Raw genomic sequence first — 20,054 nt, 5'->3', positions numbered from 1 at the left:
CCGGGGCGCGAGGGGCGGTGGTTTCTTTGGCGGATCTGTTTCTCTGGGGCCATGTTGTGTAAGGGGAAGGTTGGCCCGGCATCCCTGCCCGTCAGCCACGAAGCATGCTCAAATCCCCCAGAAACACATCTAACTAGCAACAGGGTGGAGGGCTGGAGGTGCGTGTACACATCTAATTCGGCCGGTACCCTCACCACTCTGCTTCAGGACCTGTGAGGACACCAGTGTGTGCACACAAGGGAGAGAGAAGGCAGCTCATCAAGGAGAGGCGTGCTCTGCATTTTTATGGCAGCATTGATGGGGCTCCACTTACATCAGGTGTGCCTCATCATCCACTGCCCAAACGAGGCTCATTAACCTTTTCGCACGTGATTTTCTCCTGTACTGACGGACCCCTCAGTGTGAGTTCTTTAATGCGTGCTGTAATTAAAAAAACACTTCACAGCGATGCACTGGGGGACAAATTATATCACAGCAGGTGTTCTGAAGATCAGATTATATATTATCAAACAGTGAATGAGTGACGGACAGAATGGGAGAAGGCTTGAGTGGACTGACTAGTCATGAAGAACATGTCCGTATCGCTGCATCAAAACTGTCAGCTCCAATGTTAACTTCTTTTATCTTTTATTTAGTGATAGTTTGAATGTTTGTAACATATAAATGTAAAGATATTGCGATGTTGAAAAGAATATTTGAGCAGCTGGTTCATAATGACAACTACTTCAGTCCCTCTTTTGCTGGTAAACAGCAGCTCGAATGCAGATCGCACTGGTTTGATCATACGCTTCTAAGCCCAGCCTAGTGGAATCACACTGGTTTGATCACACATGCAAAAGGGTTCATTTGCACAGATTGGTCTTGAAAGGCTGGTTTGATCACACATGCGAAAAATTTAATTTGCACCTCTCCTCATATCCAGCCCACTCCAGTTGTGGGCCTGGCTGAAGGACAGCCCTATGAGGTGGGGTGACCATAACGAGAGAGAGGGAAGGGTCACTCCGCCACAGACCAATCTGTCACACACAAATATTTATGCTTGATCTGTTGCTTGGAATGTTTTTTATTTCATTACAATAGACATTCATTACATATTTTTGAATGTCCATTATAGGAGAAATTTATAAGGTGCAGTTCCGGCATCTACCAGCAGGGGCTAATGGGGTGATGCTAACGAACCAATGTCCCTCACCTGTTGCCAGGGAAGAGGCAGGCAGGCTAGATCTTGTCTGGGGGAATGTCAGGAGCTGTAAAGGTTTCACCAAGACTCTGGAAGACTTGTGTTCCACAAGCTTTAAATATCTCTGTGAGTCAGTGCGGGTAATGATGAAACACACAGTTCCTTGTAATGCATTGCCAAAGGGACAGAGCACCACAATAAAAGCACTATCAGAAGGCATCAGCTGCTGATTAAAGAGCCAGCAATTTGACAGCACTATATACAGTTGCCACTGATTTTATGAGTGCCCCCCAACCTCCCCAACATATCCCCCCTCCTTTGGCCCCCTCCCCAAACACACCAATCAACCAGGTGCTAAATGCCCAGCTGAGGCACACTGCTTGCAGAGGAAAGGAGGGGGGTGGGGGGTGGGGGGTGTAAGCAGTCATTGGGGGCATTGGTGTGCACAAGCAACAAGCATCTGTGCTTGGCAGAGGAGAAACTGGAGGCAGGAAATTACTGTCACTCTCGATTCAGGCTGCTGTGCTGTGAACGCGAGAGCGGAGGTGATTGGGGGTCGGGGGAGGCGTTAATCGTTAACTGAGAGAGAATTTTTTCTTTTATTATTATTTTGTGGTGAATTGCTCTTCCCACTTAAAGAATTCACTCCACTACCCTGATGAAGTGCAGCCCTGTGCACTGGGAACTTGTAGATCAGAATCTCTAGGGGTCAGGTATTGTGTTTACTGGTAGTAAATCAATAAAGGAGTCAGTGGATGAGTGAGCCTGTAAATCCTCCATGCTGTCCCTCACGTACAGCAAATTTTTAATTAATCCAATCAGCTTCTTGACTCAAACTTCAAAGCCTTTAAACCCAGGGTATTAATGGAACATAATCAAATTCTTTTCTTTATGCGCTGTAAGTGAGAACGTTGGAAATAAGCTGCCGGAGCACTTTTGTTGCAGCAGATGGGGAGTTAGTGCTATAGTATGCACTTTAGGTGGGACACTAAGATTACTTAATAGTTGAAGATGACGGATGAGGTGTTGATTATACAGCTTTGAATTTGAGATTATGTGGGGGTGATGCTTACGATTGTGATGGGGACTTTTATTGCACGCGTTTATTTGGCAAGTCGTGTTTTAGTTCAAATCCTCATGACTCAAAGCTGCTTCTTTTAGAGTATTACACGCACCATTACTCACAGGCCCAGCTTTAAATTCAATTAATTTCAAACCTGCCACTTCAAAAAGCTCTGAACAGAAGAACCATGCCTCTACTCTTACCTTACCAGACCACATAGAGGACAGTACAACATTTATCAAATTATTTTAATTGTGCTGTCATATTCAGGCAGCCTATTAGACGTTAGGAAGATATTTCACATTGTGTGAAGCCTTCAGGCGGCACATGTGTGAGCTCTAATGAATTTTAATTCTTCCTTAGGGACTTTTACAGTGTAATCGTGTCCTTTATTTTTAGAATTTGGTGCACATCAGTTTAGAACACCTTTGTATTTCAAAGCAGTAATTGCCTTTCTTGTCTCTTGGAATTATTGTCAGCTTGCAGATTTTTACAGTCACTCCAAGGTCATTTAGTGAGGCGAAGAAGATACAGTACATAAATGGCCCAATCAATGCACTAGGGTTTGTTTTCAGAGGCACGTGGAGGCTCTGACGTTAGCATGTTATCTTTTATGTGAAAGAATAACCCAGCTGGCGCAAATCCTTTCCTCTGTGCCCCATATGATCATCATGTCATTGTCCGGAGTGCTACTCTCCAGGGGTTCTGTTATCACGGAATGAAAGAGAGAGAGCTGCCAGTAGCATATCCTGCAATCACAGTGTGCGAGTGCGTGTGTGTGTGTGTGTGTGTGTGTGTGTATGTGTGTGTGTGTGTGTGTGTGTGTGTGTGTTGTGTGTGTGTGTGTTTGTGTGTGTGTGTTTTGCATGTACATTATCTACAATGAAAGCTTAATGCGTTTTTCCACCCTCATTGATTACTGAAGCAAGATAATTACCTCTTCTTCCTCAATATTGTTTATGCCCATTAATATACTACAGTTGCACACTGGAAATGTAACTACATGTGCAACTCAACGTTTATGGAAATGCTAGTGCTATTTATATAATTCCTAAAACCATGAAAATTCTCTTAGTTCTTGGAGTTCAGTTTGAATTTCTGAGAGGTAGCAATGCAGCGTTTGACGCGACGACAGGTTCAAAAACACACATGCACAAAAAAATGCCCTTTGATGGTGTGTCTATAAGGGTATAGTTAGTGTGTCTCTTGTGCCTTATAAACAAACGAGATCTCCAATATCCCAGCATGCATTCTGCATGCTTTTTATTCTGGGCTGAGTCACAGCCACAGAGACAAATTACAGAGAACAAGCAGTGAAAGGAAGAGATCTTTGAGAGACAGAAGATGGGGAATGGTAGAAAGCCAGAGAGAGGTAGAATGGGATAGAAACAGGGTGAAGGAGAACGAGGGAGGATCGAAGCACAAGACAGAAAAGGGGAGGAGAGGGGAAAACTGGTTGACAAGGCTTCTCATTTCTTACTGTTTGCTCCTTTGTGGATAGTCTCTGAGCAGCACAAATGTCACATGACTACAGGAGGCATTAAAGTGAAGCACAGACAGAAAAGCAGAAGCATTCATGTGCGCCCACACATTCACTCTCTCTCACACATACACACACACGCACACACACACACACACTCACACACACACACACACACACAGTACCTCCACAGACATGAATACAGTGCAAGAAAAGCAACGTGCTCTGAGCAAAAGGCGGCGTGTTAATGATGAAAAAAAGAGCTTGTTCTTCATAAAAATAGGAAATGGATTTACTGAGAGCTACCCGACTGTTATAGTTATGCTGATAGTGACAGGCTGTGGTGCGTTCACACATTAAGGTCAACTGTGTGTTTTCATTTGTAATTGGTGTTGGAGTTGATGCTGGAAAAATAAAGTGATTTTGGAAGAAAGCATGCATGCACTTAGGGCAATTAAATATTTAGATGAGGCCATGAGTCACCCCGTCTCTCCTGCTCTTCCACACATCCTTCATGTTTTCGCTCTCTCTCTCTCTCTCTCTCTCTCTCTCTCTCTCTCTCTCTCTCTCTCTTTTGAGTACTCACACACTCCCATCTTCTTTAGAGGTCTGATCTGTTGCTCAGTCTCCCTATTGCTGAGAGAAGAACTCTGTGAGCTGTGCAATAAGGCACGAGAGAAAAGGATAGAGCAGACCGAGTAACTGTAAAAGGGAGGCGTTTAGATGGGAAGGTGAGGTTCAGGTCAAGAGCCTGGGGTGTTTTTTGTCCCAGGGGGCATGTAGAGAGGACAGGCAGGGCCTGTTTACTGTGAATTCACATCACTCAGGATCTCCAGTGAAAGGAGATAGCAGCTGCTTGAGAGAGCCAGCTCGGGTACATTTCAAGTGTGGTAGCGCTTGGTGTCTAGGCGGAAAGGAAACTGTAAACAACTGGAATAAAGGACCCAGTTTTGCTGGTCAATGGCATATGTTTCAGCAGCTGGTCCCCAGTATGGTATGCTGGTGTACTGTTGTCCCTATACCAGGCGTCTTAACCAAGCAAGCCTTCCTTGGTCAATCTGGTTTATCAGAAAGATCAGCAGTATCATGACAACTTGTAATAATTTGAATGACATGGCGGAATCGTACAGTGTTGTATAACTTGCCTCAATAAAAACATACAAATGTTATTTACACACCAACCAATCAACAACATAATTTCAAATCATGAAACCTCTAATCCAACACTTCTGTCTGTGGACAAATGTGTTACTCATTGTGGAATAAAAAGACTGATGAATGTGAATAACCTAATGTGAATAACCTTAATAATAAGGTTTCTCTTTCTTTCATTGCACAAAAGAGTACAAGTTGTATGTTTTGTATGGGCCAACTCGTACAATTTCTGATGAATTTGCTATCTAGAACAGTTCTTACGACTTGTAATGAGATCAGGTTGGAAAACCCATGCTGGTTGACTGATATTTTATTTGCTGAAGAACAACATGGTTATGCTGGTCAGCCAGCAAGACTAGCCCAAAACCTGAACTAACCAGCAAAAACTAGCTTCAGGGAACCAAAAGTTGTGGAAAACACACATACACACAAAATAGCTCTTTTGGCTGAACTTAATTTAATCATGGACAGTGGTTCAACGTGTTTGATATGAGTATTCTAAACTTAAAATTGCTATATAATCTCAAAACAAACGCTGTGTACATTCCTCTGTATGCCAAAATTCAAGTTTGTGAACTCTCCAATGCAAATTTGGATGACAAGAAGACGTGTGACCAATGAAGATCGAAATATCACGCTAACACACTGATACTGGCTCAATACAAAGAATACATATTTCACGGCTGCATATATTTTCATTATTTGTGATTTATTCTTTATTAAACCAGAAGTGTGACATCATATACTGTCTGTTTGGGTGTCTGAAATTAGTGCGCATACTCAAAGCCTAGTGTGACCACAGCTCTATCCAGTAAAATCTATCTAAAAGTAGAAGACAATTAATGGTTATTCTTTTGTCAAAAAGAGTGGAAACCCTGCAGCTTGGACTAGTTTGGAAATTCAAGCTGGTTTAAGCAAGTCTTTTCAGTAGGGGAAAGTATTGAACCATAGAAGAAGCTCTGCATACCCAGAGGCGAAAACTACCTTCGGTTATGCAGTTAGGGGCAGGAGACAATCTCAAATGCGTGATGCACTGTGTGTGGGAAGAGGGGTTTTAGTATTTTGTCTGTTAGAGCGAGGGAGTGAGGGGGAGGAAGAGTGACTGACAGCAGGAGAGAGAGACTGAAGTCTTGGCAGGTGGCAAGTTCTGATGCTTTAATTCAGAAGTGTCGGCTTTGGTTTGAGGTTTTGCTGGTGCTGTGTACCCATAATTCCTGTGATGACTCAGTGGAGGCTGGAACCAGAGCTGAGGCGACTGGAACTATGCAAGCGCCCTCCCGCTGCTGCTCTGCTCCTCTCTCACTAGGCTCATGACCCCAGCAACTCCTGACTCAACCTAGAGCTCCATGGGCAGCTGTTTATTCATATGAATGAGGTTCATTCGCTGGAGCCAGGGTTATGTTTTTTCTGTTTTGAATTGAGTGTTTATTCCGATTTTATTTTCGTGGTGTTCATCTAGTTAAGTTTAGTTTTCACAATATGATTCAGGGTTCCAACACTTTCAGACCAATTAATTTCCATAACTAATCCAGGATTTTTCCAATTGTTCCAATTACTGGATAAAGATTTTTGTAAATTATTTAATAGAGATCACACTCAATGATAATTTGATAATGTTTTCCATAGACCTTGGGACCCTGATGATTATTTTAGTTAAGGTTGTTTTAGTTTCAGCTTAGTTATCATTGTCTAGTGGCATGGTAATATTTAATGAAGGCAGGCTTTAAAGATTTCAAATGTTATAATATACACTGGCACTATAAAGTATGTGACCCCTTTGGAATTAGCTGGTTTTCTGCATTGACTGGTCATAAAATGTGATCACATCTTCATCAAAAAGTATATACAAACAACAATGTGATTAAGCTAAAATACACAAACAATTGTAATCTTTTTTGTCTTTATTAAACATATCCCATTAAAGAAGCATCTGTTGAAGTGGACCATGCCTGGCAAAAAAGAGATCTCAGAAGTCCTACGATCAAGAATTGTTGCTTTGCTATAAATGGAGATGATTAAGTACTGTGGCTACTCTCCCTAGAAGTGGCCGTCCAGCCAAGATGACTCAAAGCGCACACTGCAGAAAACTTAAGCACAATGTTGTTTGTCTACACTTGTGACTTTGAGGAACATAAGTTCACATTTAATGCAGAAAAGCATTAATTGTTAGTTTCTTTAGGTTCTTTTTGTCCTGCACACCCTACAATGGATGCATGAGGATGAGCTGTATACTTTACACTGCTGCCTGCATTCTCTCTATACTTTATTACATTATTTGCTAATACAGGTTGGATTTGGTGGCATTATGCATGTTGATTACTACTTGCAAATGACTACCTGCAGTAGGCTTTGTGCTCTCTTTTAGCTCTGCAATCATTAGGCTCTCTGGAAGACTTGTCTTCATTCTTTATCACAGAGCCAAAATAACTGAACAAATAAATAACACTTTATAAGCACAGAAGTGGACACACACTGTATACAGTACTTTTCCACTAGTCACATGTTTATTGCCAAAACTGTGCGGATTAGCGCTTCTGCAGTTGTCGGTGTACATTATACAGCTAAAAGGAATAGTTCACCTAAAAAAATCAATTCTGGAATTAATAACTCTCTAAAAAAAGTTTTTACACAAAAGGAGAATTTGTTTTAAGAATCTTTTTGCACTTATCTTTACAATGATGGTTCATTTTGGCCATGGCTGTCAAAAACACATACCATAAAATATAGATACAATTAGCCCATATAACGTGTGTGCTATATTCTGAGTCTTCTGAAGTGATGCAATATCTTTGTATGAGAAATAGACTGAATTTTAGTCATTATTCACTGAAAATCTTTCCCTCCACTTCAGCTCTTAAATCTTGTTCTCCATTCAACTGCATATTCAAACTGGTGGGTTATATTCGGTTTTAACACACACAAGAACACAATGGTTAATTTAGGTTCTAATTACTTCTCCAAAATTGTAATCAGATTACTGACTTTACTGATTACAGAAAATAACATTTTAGTTTTTTGCTCAACAAAATAAAAAAAACATTTAAATAAATGGATTAAATAATGTGTCATGGCCGCATTACCACCTCGAGGTATGCATAGTTTTTCAGTAATACAATAGTCCGTCTTCCCACTTTTGTATTAAAAAGTAATTCGATTTCATTGATTAATTACTTTGTAATCAGATTACATCCAAGAATGATGAGAAGCAATGCCATTATGGTGTCAAAGACAACAAGAAGACTTGGGATGCAGTTTAAAAGTTTAGAGTGGTGGTGGTGTAGTGGTCTAAAGCACATAGCTTTTAATCAGAAGGATGCTGGTTCGATCCCCACAGTCATCACCACTGTGTCCTTGAGCAAGGCACTTAACTCCAGGTTGCTCTGGGGGGATTGTCCCTGTAATAAGTGCACTGTAAGTCGCTTTGGATAAAAGCGTCTGCCAAATGCATAAATGTAAATGTAAATGTTATGGGGCTTGACAGCCTTGGCCATTTTGAACTTTCCTTGTATGGTAAAGAGCTGCGTAAAGATTCTTTACAATTTCTCCTTTTGTGTTTCACAGAAAAAACAACAGCATACAGGTTTAGTATGGGATGAGGATGAGCAAGTAATGACAGAATTTTCATTCTTGTTGAACTATTCTTTTGAGCCACAGAGTGCCCATTGTATATAATTGTGAAGTGGCAGCTGAGGATTCTTCTCTGATTAGGCTGGTGATTTCTTTTAATGGCTGCTAAGGGTGACACAGTGTTCATCAGCTCTTTATACATTCAGAGAGCGTTTACTGTCTCTACCGAGTAAGAGGCAATCATGATTGTTTGTGTTCCACATCTCTGTTTGTGCTGTGCTGGCCAGAGACTGGAAATCTAATGCTGCCCCTGGCAATGTTGTGTTTAAACTAAATGACAAGACTTGCATTTTTACTTTCTCTCTCTTTCCTCAGCTATGATGGGGAGAATGGGCCCTCTCCTGGCCGAAGCCCTATGGATTCGCAGGCGAGTCCTGGGCTGGTGCTTCATCCCTCTTTCCCTCAGAGTCAAAGGAGGGAATCCTTCCTTTACCGATCCGACTCTGACTATGACGTGTCCCCCAAGACCATGTCACGAAACTCCTCCATCAACAGCGAGGGGTAAGAAGCCTCCTGCCCCACACAGCACACACTCACCCCCTTCACAGTTTACTGTCTCCACTCTTCATTTTAAAAGGGCCTCAGAGGAATTTCTTTTGTCCCAGAATCACCATGGGCATTTAAGCACATCAACTAAATCCCTCTTTACCCGTCTCACTATAATACAGTTACACCCTCTGAAATGCTCACGCTCTCGGCACACAGCAGTGACCGCTGTGACAGTCGCCTATGGATTAGGGCCATAAAAAAATGCAGGTTTTGATACTGAGCTAAATCTATTTCCTCACACATGAGGATGACTTCTAGACATCTTACAGTTGTAAACATTTACTGAAAAAGTTCTACTGGTAGCAAAGTAAATGGAAGGGGTCACAGTTTTATCAAAGTGATCTTTTTCTTCCCATACACTGGAAGCAATGTTAATGTATGTCTGTTTTTTTTTTTTTGTGTTTGTTTTTATAGTAATCTTCAATTTGTCCTTCCAATTTAGTTTAGTTTTAAATCGTTTTCTCTCAATGATTCTTATTTATAGTTATTTCTGTTATTTAAATTTGTTTAAAGGAATGGTTCCCACAAAAATGATAATTCTTTTAACATGGCATTTAAGTCAGATATTTTGATGGAGATGATGTGAATATATCCATACAATGTAAGTCAATAGGGACCATCCCTTCTAAACTCCAAAAAGGAAAGAAAGGCAGTATAAAAGTAATCCTTGCAATTTGAGTGGTTTAATCCATGTCTTCTGAAGTGATATGATCAGTTTTGATATCTAGTGGCATTTTAAAACATCCTTTGTATCACATACTAAAATGAACTCATGGTCAGGAACACACAGAGTTTAGTTCGTTTTGGAGTCATGAAAATGTGTATTAGTTTAGTTTTTTCATATAGCTTTTATTAGATTTTTTGTTAAGAATATCAGACCCACTTTATATTAGTTGTATTTAAATACTATGTACTTAAGCATTTGATACAATGTAATAAGTATATACTTTTGTGTTGTTGCATATATGTAGTTACACTGTTAAACTTAACCCCTAACCCTACCCCAACCCTAAAATCTAACCTAACCCTAAACCTACTCTTTAACCTCAACCTCAGTGGCAGCAAATGTCAATCTAGTGAGAAATTTGCAGAACAACATGCAGTTACAAAATAGGTGCATTGTATTGTATGTATTTTTATGTTAGTACATAGTAGTTAATGGCACCTAATAAAAGTGTGACCATAAAATCAATAGCCGGGTTTCAATCCACGTAATTTTATGCACATTTTGGAATATCGCATAAAAAATGCTGGAAGGAAACACCAAAATGCGAATAACGTTTCCAAAATGCATAGGTTCACTTCAGGTGGATACATTTTTAATTTGGTAAGAAGACATGCATATAAACTAACAGAAAAACACATTTAAAATCATTTTGCCTCAAAAAATCATGTGAATGCATAGCTAATTCGCTCAGAGAATATTATCAATATCAGCGCATATCATCTCAAAAGGTTATTGTAAAATGCCAAAGCCTGTCATCAAAATTATTGACTTTTATCACCTCCCAGAATGGTCTGAGATGCTTTCGCTCCCAGATATAAGGCACCTGACGCTGAATGCCAGCAAACATGTTATTTAACAAGTTATTTAATTTGTTACATTTAAGTTAGTTATTACATTTAATAAAAAAGCCTCTGTGGCTTCAACTTCCATTTTCATTTCTATTATGCACCAATTAGCAAACGATGTTGTTCTCTTTAACACATAGGATGGAAACACTGCATAATTCGCAAATTGCTTTTACTATATTCCTATAAACGAACTTGCAAACATAGATATGGACTGGAACTTATTCTTTTCTCTCCTTCTTCCAACAGTCATGCTGAAGATCTCATAGTCACCCCTTTTGCTCAGGTAAGCCTTTGTTGTGTCTGGCAAACAGTATATGATGACTGCTAATTGCTTGTCATGACTTGCAGAGGTGGAGTTGACTGATATCCTGCAGTTCAACCTCTCTCTCTCTCTCTTTCTCTCCTCCTCGATGCAGGTGTTGGCTAGTCTACGAACTGTCAGAAGCAACTTCACCATTCTCGCAAATGTCACGACTCCCACCAACAAGTCAGTTCACATCTTCCAGCTTTGATGCATCAATTTCTTTGTCTCTGCTCTGCCCCCTTATGGCAAGCGGTGTCTCCTTACCTACAAAAGTGTTTTTGCGTTGATAGACAGCAGTAGTCACGTTGAAGTCATCATCATTTATTCATGATCGATAAATAAATCTTTTATTCACACGCATACACCCACCCACACATATTTCTTTTTTCTGTCATGGTTGGAACTTTCCATTGACTTTTATTGTTTTTATACTGAGCTAATTATATTTTATAACCCTTGCCCCTACACACGTCCCTTGTTGAAGTATGCTGTCAACACATATACAGTACTGTTCAAATGTTTTAGGCTTTTAAGATGTTTCACAAAAAACATTTGTCTTAAGATGGTTATTTTTACCTTTAGCTTTATTGTGTCAATAGGAAAAAAACATTTTAGCATTACGTTTGCAAATAGAATAGATTAGAATAGAAGAACAGGGCATTCTGCAAGAGAAGGCATTGCCCCCACAAAGCAGGTGTTTTAAAGGCAAATATTGATTTAGTTCTTTGTTACTGGACTCTGCATGACATTAATTGATAAATGAAAACTATTTGTCATTATTTTTGAAGATATCCTCACTATGCAACATTTTTCATAAGTGCCTAAAACTTTTGCACAGTACTGTAATAACAAAATAAATATATCTTAAATCAGGGACATCGACACTTTATTTTATGTGAACATCAGAATTGCTCAGCTCAGAACAAGTATGAGAATGGGCCTCTCTCCAGTAGAGGGGGCCCTCCACTCCACTATCACTGATGCTATTGTCTTGTTGTCCACAGAAGGTCGCCAGTGACAAGCCACCCCACCGTTCCCCCAGCAACGCTCTCAGGTATGTTTACTGTACTGTAACTTAGTCACTGTTCAGCTTCCCATCTCCCACACAGCCTCTCTCACATTTACGTATACACTTCCTCTTGTAGACACTGTTGCTAGTAAAAATGCATTACAGCACCAGAAATAGTGAAGCCATATGGGCAATGGAATTTAACCAGATTCTTGAAGCAGCTAAAGAATAGCTCTCAGCAGCTAGCTCATATGAGGAAAGTGAACTATGAAGCATATCAGCAATAATACAAAGGTGCTCCCCATGTTGAAGTTTGTGAAATAAAGGTTAATCTATTCAGATTCACAAAGAAAGGAAGTGTGAAAAGAAAAAAAATGAAACAAGGAAATTGTATTCAACAGCTTCAAAGCGACCGGCGAGCTACAAATGTTCAGGAATTCCGATTGTCTATCGACTGCTCAGTGCAGACACAGAGGCCTTATGGGTAAGACCTTTTGGTCTCCCACATGTTCTCACCTCATACATGAATAATGCAAAATGTCTGCTCAGTGTACCCTTTTCAAATGTATGGGTTGGAGAGCTGAAGCAGATGCATAGCAGGGTAAACTTGAACGGTGCTGAATGTGGGAAGCAAATTTTGTTTTTGTTTACCCGTTTGCTCCAACAGCAAAATAAAAAAAATCGATTAGGCTTTCATAGCTTTGCAAAAGAAGGATAAAAATATACAGTGCTGGATAACAGCAGTAAAAAGAGAGAAATAGGCCAAATTTTCTGTCACTCTCTCACCAGCTGTGTTAGAAGCCTCATCGCAGCTGTGGTAACTGATTTTGTTTTTAAACTTATTCCAGGGTAATATAATACAGTACAATGTTATACATTTGCACAAAATATTTTACAATTGGAAATATAAAAAACCTTTGCTTCATTTACGTTGTTTAAGAGGTCGGAAATGTGTCATAACAGGTCTGTGAAAAAGGTCCGTTATGATGTCCCTATGGACCTGTTTACACCTGGTCTTAAAGGGATAGTTCGCCCAAAAATGAAAATTCTGTCATGATTTACTCACCCTTATGCCATCCCAGATGTGTATGACTTTCTTTTTTCAGCTGAACAAAAACAAAGATTTTTTTAAAGAATATTTCAGCTCTGTAGGTTTATGTAATGCAAGAGAATGGTGGCCAGAACTTTGAAGCTTTAAAAAGCCCATGAAGGCAGCATAAAAGTAATTCATAAGACTCCAGTGGTTTAATTAACATCTTCTGAAGTGATCCAGTCCGTTTTGGGACATCTCTGATTTCATGATTTCCCACAGCACATTAACAGCAATAGTCTTCCTCCTTGATTTTAATTCTCTAATTCCTCTGGTTTGAGAAAATATGAATATTCATTCTTGTGAGGGAAAAATCCATAATATATTAAATATTTGATCTCTCATATAAAGCTCTTGAAATATTCATGCTAAGAAGTTTTCTATCAAGACATCACTCAGGCAGTTCTTTCTGTACTACTGGCATAACCGCATCCCCACAGTTCACAAAGACAGTTCACACTGTGCCCTATAGTGAGTGTTAGATCCAGGTGCACGTGACAGTGCTGTTGTGATGAAGTGCTGATGGTCGTTTCTCTTGTCATGTGTAGAGGAAACATACCAGCAGATGGCTCGTGAGACTCTGGAGGAACTTGACTGGTGTTTGGACCAGCTGGAGACCATTCAGACCCACCGCTCTGTTAGCGAGATGGCCTCCAACAAGGTGTTTCTTTATTCACTTACTGCTGCATTTGTGTTGCCTAGTTCTGTTCCTGTTGTAGTTTCTACTCTCTCCCTCTCCATCTCACCCTCCTAGTCCAGAACGTTTTCTACAGGCAGTATACTGCTATACCTACAGTACCATCTTAATGGCATTCCCTATGTCATTTTCCATTCCGAGATCACATACATTGGACCCCAAAACCTATTTGGACATTTAAGTCACACTTAAAAATGTTTGAATATCATTGCATTCAATAATAAAATATCAAAGTGGCATTTATGTCTAAGAAAGATAACATAAGCAATTTTTTTTTTAAAGGAAAACATACACATTTGTTGGGTTTTATATTCTAAAACGAAATATATGCAGACATATAATCGTTTAGACACTTTCTGGTTGCCATATTTAAAGTGATAGTTCACCCAAAAATAAAAATTCCATCATCATTTACTTTACATCATTTGCATGTGAATGGTGACCAAAATTTTTAAGCTCCAAAAAGCACATACAGGCTGCATAAAAGTTGTTAATAAGACTCCTGTCGTTTAATTCATGTATTCTGAATCTATCTTATACATTTTGGGAGAGAGCACACCAATATATAACTACCTTTTCACTATAAATCTTGACAGAAACAGTCTCCTTGGCGATCATGATTTCAAGCTTGATTACACTTCATAGCGCCATCTAGCAATCTGCGCATGAGTCAAGCTCCAAGACCTTGAAATCATGAAACAATTGAGTTATATTTTGGTCTGTTCTCACCCAAAACTAATTGGATCGCTTCTCAAGACATGGATTAAACTACAGGAGTGTTATGGATTACCTTCCTGCTGCCTTTATGTGCTTTTTGGAGCTTCAAAGTTCTGGTCACGATTCACTTGCATTGTATGGACCTACAGACCAAAGATATTCTTCTAAAACTCTTTGTTTGTGTTCTGCAGGGGAAAGAAAGTTATTCACATCTAGGATGGCATGAGGTTGAGTAAATTATGAGAGAATAGACATTTTTGGGTGAACTATTTCTTTTAAACAAAAGTATAAAAAATTTTCACCACTAGTGTATCTAGACAGAATTGCAAAAATCCTGTTTGTTTTAAAGAGGTTTACTGAATATTACCCCTGTCCCTCATTTGCAAGACAAGCAAATAGTCTCTCCCATAACTTACCAATATTCTGTGTTGGGCTGGTCGAGACCAACTGAGCAATGTTTTGATAGCACCACAGAGCCAAACTTATTTGGAAAAATCAGCCAATGGATGGCTTAGTTATAGTGTCTGCATATTACAATGGGAGTATGTACACTTGATCTTTAAAGTTGAAGTGTGTCAATTCTGCAAAAATATTCTTGAGCATAGCCTACTGTGTGTGCCAGTTTGTCAAGTGAAAATCCTGATATGGTCCCGTTCCATATAAGTGTTGTTTTTATGTATATTTAATTACCTGTAAACATGGAGCCAAATAGCTTTTGTGTGCATCTTTATCAGGCTTGTCATATAAGCTGTGCTGGATTGAGAAATGTAGGAGAGAAGGTGAAAAGAGAGTGAAAAAAGCAGAGGAAGATTGCAAAGGAGAGGATTTGTGGGAGGGAGGAGGGGGAGCAGTTCGGTCCTGATGCCAGTGTTTCTGCTGTAACCTTCGTTGCTATAGCCGCAGCAAGGTCTGCCATGCTGGTTTAACAATTGGCTCTTCACTGTGGATGTAAGGCATGTGATTTCAACACCGGCCAATGAAAAATCAGTTGCTCTCTTCGATAGCTTTCCTATTTAAAGAGATAGTACAGTTTCCCCTTATCCTGAAAGAGAATGCTGTGGATGTGCATTTTTGTATGCAATATTATACCTGTGTTGCTTGTGTTTTGGATGTTTGATAAGATGAATGTCAACTTGGGAAGAAAGGAGTGCGTGTGCGTTGTGTGTGTGTGTGTGTGTGTGTGTGAATGGAAAATCTATTGGGTGACACAGAGAGGCAGAGTGCTTGCTTTTATGTTGAAGCAGATGACACACATTAACACACGCACACGCACACGCACACACACACACGCACACACACACACACACACACACACACACATAGACTTTTCTCCACTCTTACATGCTGTCTGCTGCGCATGCGCACATAGGGTGCGCATACACGCACACACACCACAAGCACACCCAAGCACGCGCCTTCTGCCACAGCAGCTGATTAGCTTGCGAGAACTGTCTACAGCATCCAGGGAGACAGAGAGAGAGACAGCGGATCTGCTGAGCAGCACTGGCCAGTCTGATGCTGTGTGTGGATTAAACAGCTGCGGAAGAGAGCAACATTGTGCCAACAGGATTGGTATTGTGTTCCATGGACTGTGCGCTCTGAACACAACTCGCTAGTAACGCTGGGCCCAGGTCCTGGAGCTCTCTGTGGGGGAGGGGCATCAACGCAGGGAGAGCGAGGAAGATGTTTTTCCAGACCATCGCTCTTTTGTAGTTTGACTTTTGGCCAAAGGCCCTCTCGCTGTTGCATTTCTGTGTCTTTCTGTTTGTTTCTTTGTCCATCAGTCTCCTTTCAGCTGTCTACTCCTGCTGTTACATGTCTGACTGTTGTTGTTTTCATTCCTTATCCTGTCCTCCCTCAGTCTCCGTCACCTGCTTCTCCTCTCCATTAGCTGTTTGTTTGCCTCCATATTTTCAATTTGTTTGCCTCCATAGTTTCTCTGTCCTCCTTCCCACCGCATCCTCTCTGTGTCCTTCAGCCAGTCACCACTCTCCATCTTTGTCCGTTCCACCCCCGCTTGCTCGATTGCTCTATTCAGCTGCTGGGATGAGATGTAGTCACTTCGGCCTGTGGATTTGGATGGCTCCTGGTGGGCCGTTCACAGGGGACACTTGTGTGCAGATTGCCGTGGAGCCCACTCAGTGGTTTTCTGGAGGGCCTGGTTCTGGTACCGCTTGCTGCATGTAGAGAGACAGACTTCGCGAGTGCTCGCCGCCGGACTTCTGCCCCATTTGCTCCCTCCTGTAGGGGGGAAGCCGTCACTCTGGAGCACCCCGGCCGGCTAGGCTGTGGCCTTTCTGCCCAGACCCTGACCACGCACTCATGTTGCTGGAGCACCCGCCGTGCTTCTGCACCTGTGCATTTCTGCACCTCTTGCCTTTGCCAACGGCCCACGCCGTCTGTCACCCTCAGCATGGGCGTGGTGGAGGCCATTGACCCGCCACCCTCTTCCTGCCCCTCACCTGTGCCCGGAGGCTACCGGCTGGCCCACTCCTCCAGCTACAGCCCCCTGCAGGGGAGAAGAAGGTCAGAGCTGGAGCTTGGGGCAGATGCAGATGGGGGTGGTGAGGCCGCCGAGCGTAGCACACCCTTCATGGATCTGTTCTGTGACACCTGCTCCAAACCCTGGCTCATTGGCTGGTGGGACCAGGTAGGACCACTATAAACAGAGAGAGAAAGCTGAGTATCTGTTACCAAAACTTGGCCAGATACCTAAAGGGTTAGTTCACCCCCAAAAGAAAATTCTGTCATCACTGACCCATGTTGATCCAAACTTAAGCAACTTTCTTCAGGGACTGACAGACTGGATGGAAAAAAGATGCCATGAAAGTGAAAGATGACAGAGGCTAACATTCTGCCTAACATGAGAGTGAAACAATTATGACAGAATTTTCATGTTTGGGTGAACTATCCCTTTAAACAGAGAACAACTGTTTGTTCTGCATGAGGATGATGATGATGGGTTGAAATGTGAAAATGTAACTAAGGACAGGGAAAAAGAGAAGTTACTGAGGCGATTGAGATGAAATGCTTGTGAATCAGATATGTGGGGCAGATAAACACATGGGGCAGTATTTTGTAGGTGTATCCAAGTACAATCCATACACATTCACACTGCAAGAGACCATCCAGGTTTAAAATCACAACATGCGCACTTGTTCAGTGTCACTTTGAAAGGGGGGGTGAAAATGTCTGCTGCAGTAGCACTTGACTTATGTTGTTTTTTTAGCTAAGAGATGGACATGAGAGAACCTGCACACTGAGCTTGTGGTACAGGAAGCCTCCACCTCACTCTACCCCCTTCCTCCACACCTGCCCCCTTCTATCATTCCCTCCAGCCCCCTCTCCACCACTGTGTCTCAGGCTGGCCTGGGATCAGTCTCCATCTGACACATATGTGGTAGTGTAGGCCCAGCTCAATTAGCGTTTAACTGCTCTGCTGCATAGTTCCTCTAACCTATACTTGTGAACTGCTGTAAGAGCTGTTTGACATGGATGTTTATGATATTAAATTTGAGTCACTCAAACTGACCGATTAACTTTTTCTCTTTTTTTTCTGAAAACTGTAGTTTATTTCATCCAGTTGGAATAAAATCCCATGATTTTGTTCACATGGGGCTTCTGAACACACTAAGTTTACTGGTTTTATTTCACTTTGCTACACCTGTAGTGTTTCTGGTCTAAAGTGACCGCCCATTGGAAATTAATGGATTAGACTACAAAATACATATGAAGTGTTCAGGAGCATGCCAATCCTTTAGATGAGCACATATGTGGATGTACATTTGCACACATAATATCCTCGGACATGTGTGCACATACACACACAATGTGCGTTGAGTGCCCTTTTGTGCATCGTCTTTCCATGTACACTCTTTGAGGAATATTTCAAGATCTACTTATCGTATTATGTAGTGTTTGAGCTCGTTTGAATCGGGATTGTCTGCTGTTAGTTACAATATGTCATTGTCTATGTTAAATGTATGTTTTAGGACGTAATAAGAAAAAATGTGACAAAAAGACACTCCTGTTAATCAATATGAGGGATTTATCAACAATCTTAGTGGGCTGGTCATTTTTGAACACAACACAAGAGTTCAAATCTGTCTAGCAGTGACAAACCTTGGGTTTTTGCCAGGGCCTGTGGTGTGGAATCGGATGTGCTTTGTGGTTTCAGTGAGCTTTATTTTCAGTACACATTCCTTTGTACCTAAAGGATAATTTTGTTCTATCCAAGTTGCTATAAGGGATAGTTAACCTAAAAATTACAATTCTGTCATTATTTACTCACCCCCCATGGTGTTCCAAACTGTGTTGCTGTGTCCCAAATTACTGTTGCTGTTTACAAACACACCGCTCTGCCACTTCGGGGTTCTTTTGGCAGCCCAGAAAAGGGCTGCGTTTAATGGGTGCTTCACACAAATTGAGCTGAAAATGCAACAAAAATGTTGTTTGTGGGGTTAAAACAAACCTTATTGTGCATTATTAGAGATTGGAGATTTGGGCTACTTTAAATTTCCATCAAGATCGTTGGATGAGGAAAAACTCAAGATTTGACATAAATCATGATATTTTAGGGATCATTGTTATCGTGTCTACTCTATTGGCATACCACAGGAAACCGCACTTTCGGGTTCTTTTGAGCAGCAGATTTCAATGGTGGAAATAGGCAGCACTGCAGTTTTAATAATATTTTAAGCTTTATAAAATGTAATAATGTTAGTTTGTGTTAATAAAAGTTATTATAAAGAAATCATGTGGGTACTTTTCTGAAATATTGGCAAAACAAGTTTTAACTTGGTTCAATGAGCCTGTGTGATTAACAGGTCGATGAATACACATCCTCACACATTTAACAGACTTCTAAAGCCTAATAATTTGGGTACTTAGAAATAATAACTACTATCAGACATACAATATGTGTCTTAACTGCTTAAATTATTAACCCACATAGATTAAAGATTTTACTTCATTATGATTATATGATATCAAAACCTTTTCGATGAACAATATTATTTCCTGCAATCATAATAAATGCAAAGACATAATTTCAGCATTATGCCATTATTTTTATTCACTTATCCTTTCACAAACAGTAGTCCATGCATTGCGGTTGTGGAGACAGGTCCCGTTCCTCCCATGATAACATATATGGTGGTTTTAATAATACAAGATCATCATTAGATAATATACTGTATGACTTAATATCTTTCACTGCGATCAGAGTTTGTGGGATGTCTTTGTAAAAAAAGGTAATATCCACCAACAGCTGCTTTGGGTCAATTGTGTCTAATAGAGCAAACGCTATAACAATGACAGTGACCTATGAAATATCATAATTTATGTAAAATCTTGAGTTCCATGTCAATTCAGTTCACTTGACATTGCGGTGAAACACTTTTGGTAATTCCTTTTCCACAACCTAGTTGAAGGCCTTGTATCATAATGGCAATCTTATGACTAGCAATGGTGTTTGAGCCCCGCCTTTTTAGGCTCGCATTTGCCCTATATAAGCGGGAGCTCAATCACCATTGCTTCCGAATTTTCTTCCTTGAAGACTGGCATCGTCTCGTCTTGACTACGACAATCATCTGGTCTTGATCAGCCA

At 40.7% G+C, this 20,054-nt stretch overlaps 1 protein-coding gene across 4 annotated transcripts in view; it reads left to right on the top strand.

Annotated features, from left to right (window-relative positions):
* pde4a (phosphodiesterase 4A, cAMP-specific) overlaps positions 1–20,054 on the top strand; it is an 86,910-nt gene that overhangs the window by 44,825 nt on the left and 22,031 nt on the right. Inside the window, exons 3-8 of one of the 4 annotated variants that reach the window (XM_052139631.1) lie at positions 1,577–1,603; positions 8,821–9,006; positions 10,876–10,912; positions 11,046–11,116; positions 11,938–11,987; positions 13,581–13,693. In XM_052139631.1, coding sequence (XP_051995591.1) covers positions 1,577–1,603; positions 8,821–9,006; positions 10,876–10,912; positions 11,046–11,116; positions 11,938–11,987; positions 13,581–13,693 — 484 coding nt within the window. Of the gene's footprint in view, positions 1–1,576; positions 1,604–8,820; positions 9,007–10,875; positions 10,913–11,045; positions 11,117–11,937; positions 11,988–13,580; positions 13,694–16,497; positions 17,097–20,054 lie in introns of those variants that run through there. The other 3 variants (XM_052139630.1, XM_052139633.1, XM_052139632.1) reach the window with 3 other exon arrangements.

Source organism: Xyrauchen texanus, chromosome 12 (genome assembly GCF_025860055.1).
Source record: "Xyrauchen texanus isolate HMW12.3.18 chromosome 12, RBS_HiC_50CHRs, whole genome shotgun sequence".
Taxonomy (NCBI): domain Eukaryota; kingdom Metazoa; phylum Chordata; class Actinopteri; order Cypriniformes; family Catostomidae; genus Xyrauchen; species Xyrauchen texanus.
Note: the sequence above shows the minus strand (reverse complement) of the source record. Positions and strands in the feature narration are given on the sequence as shown.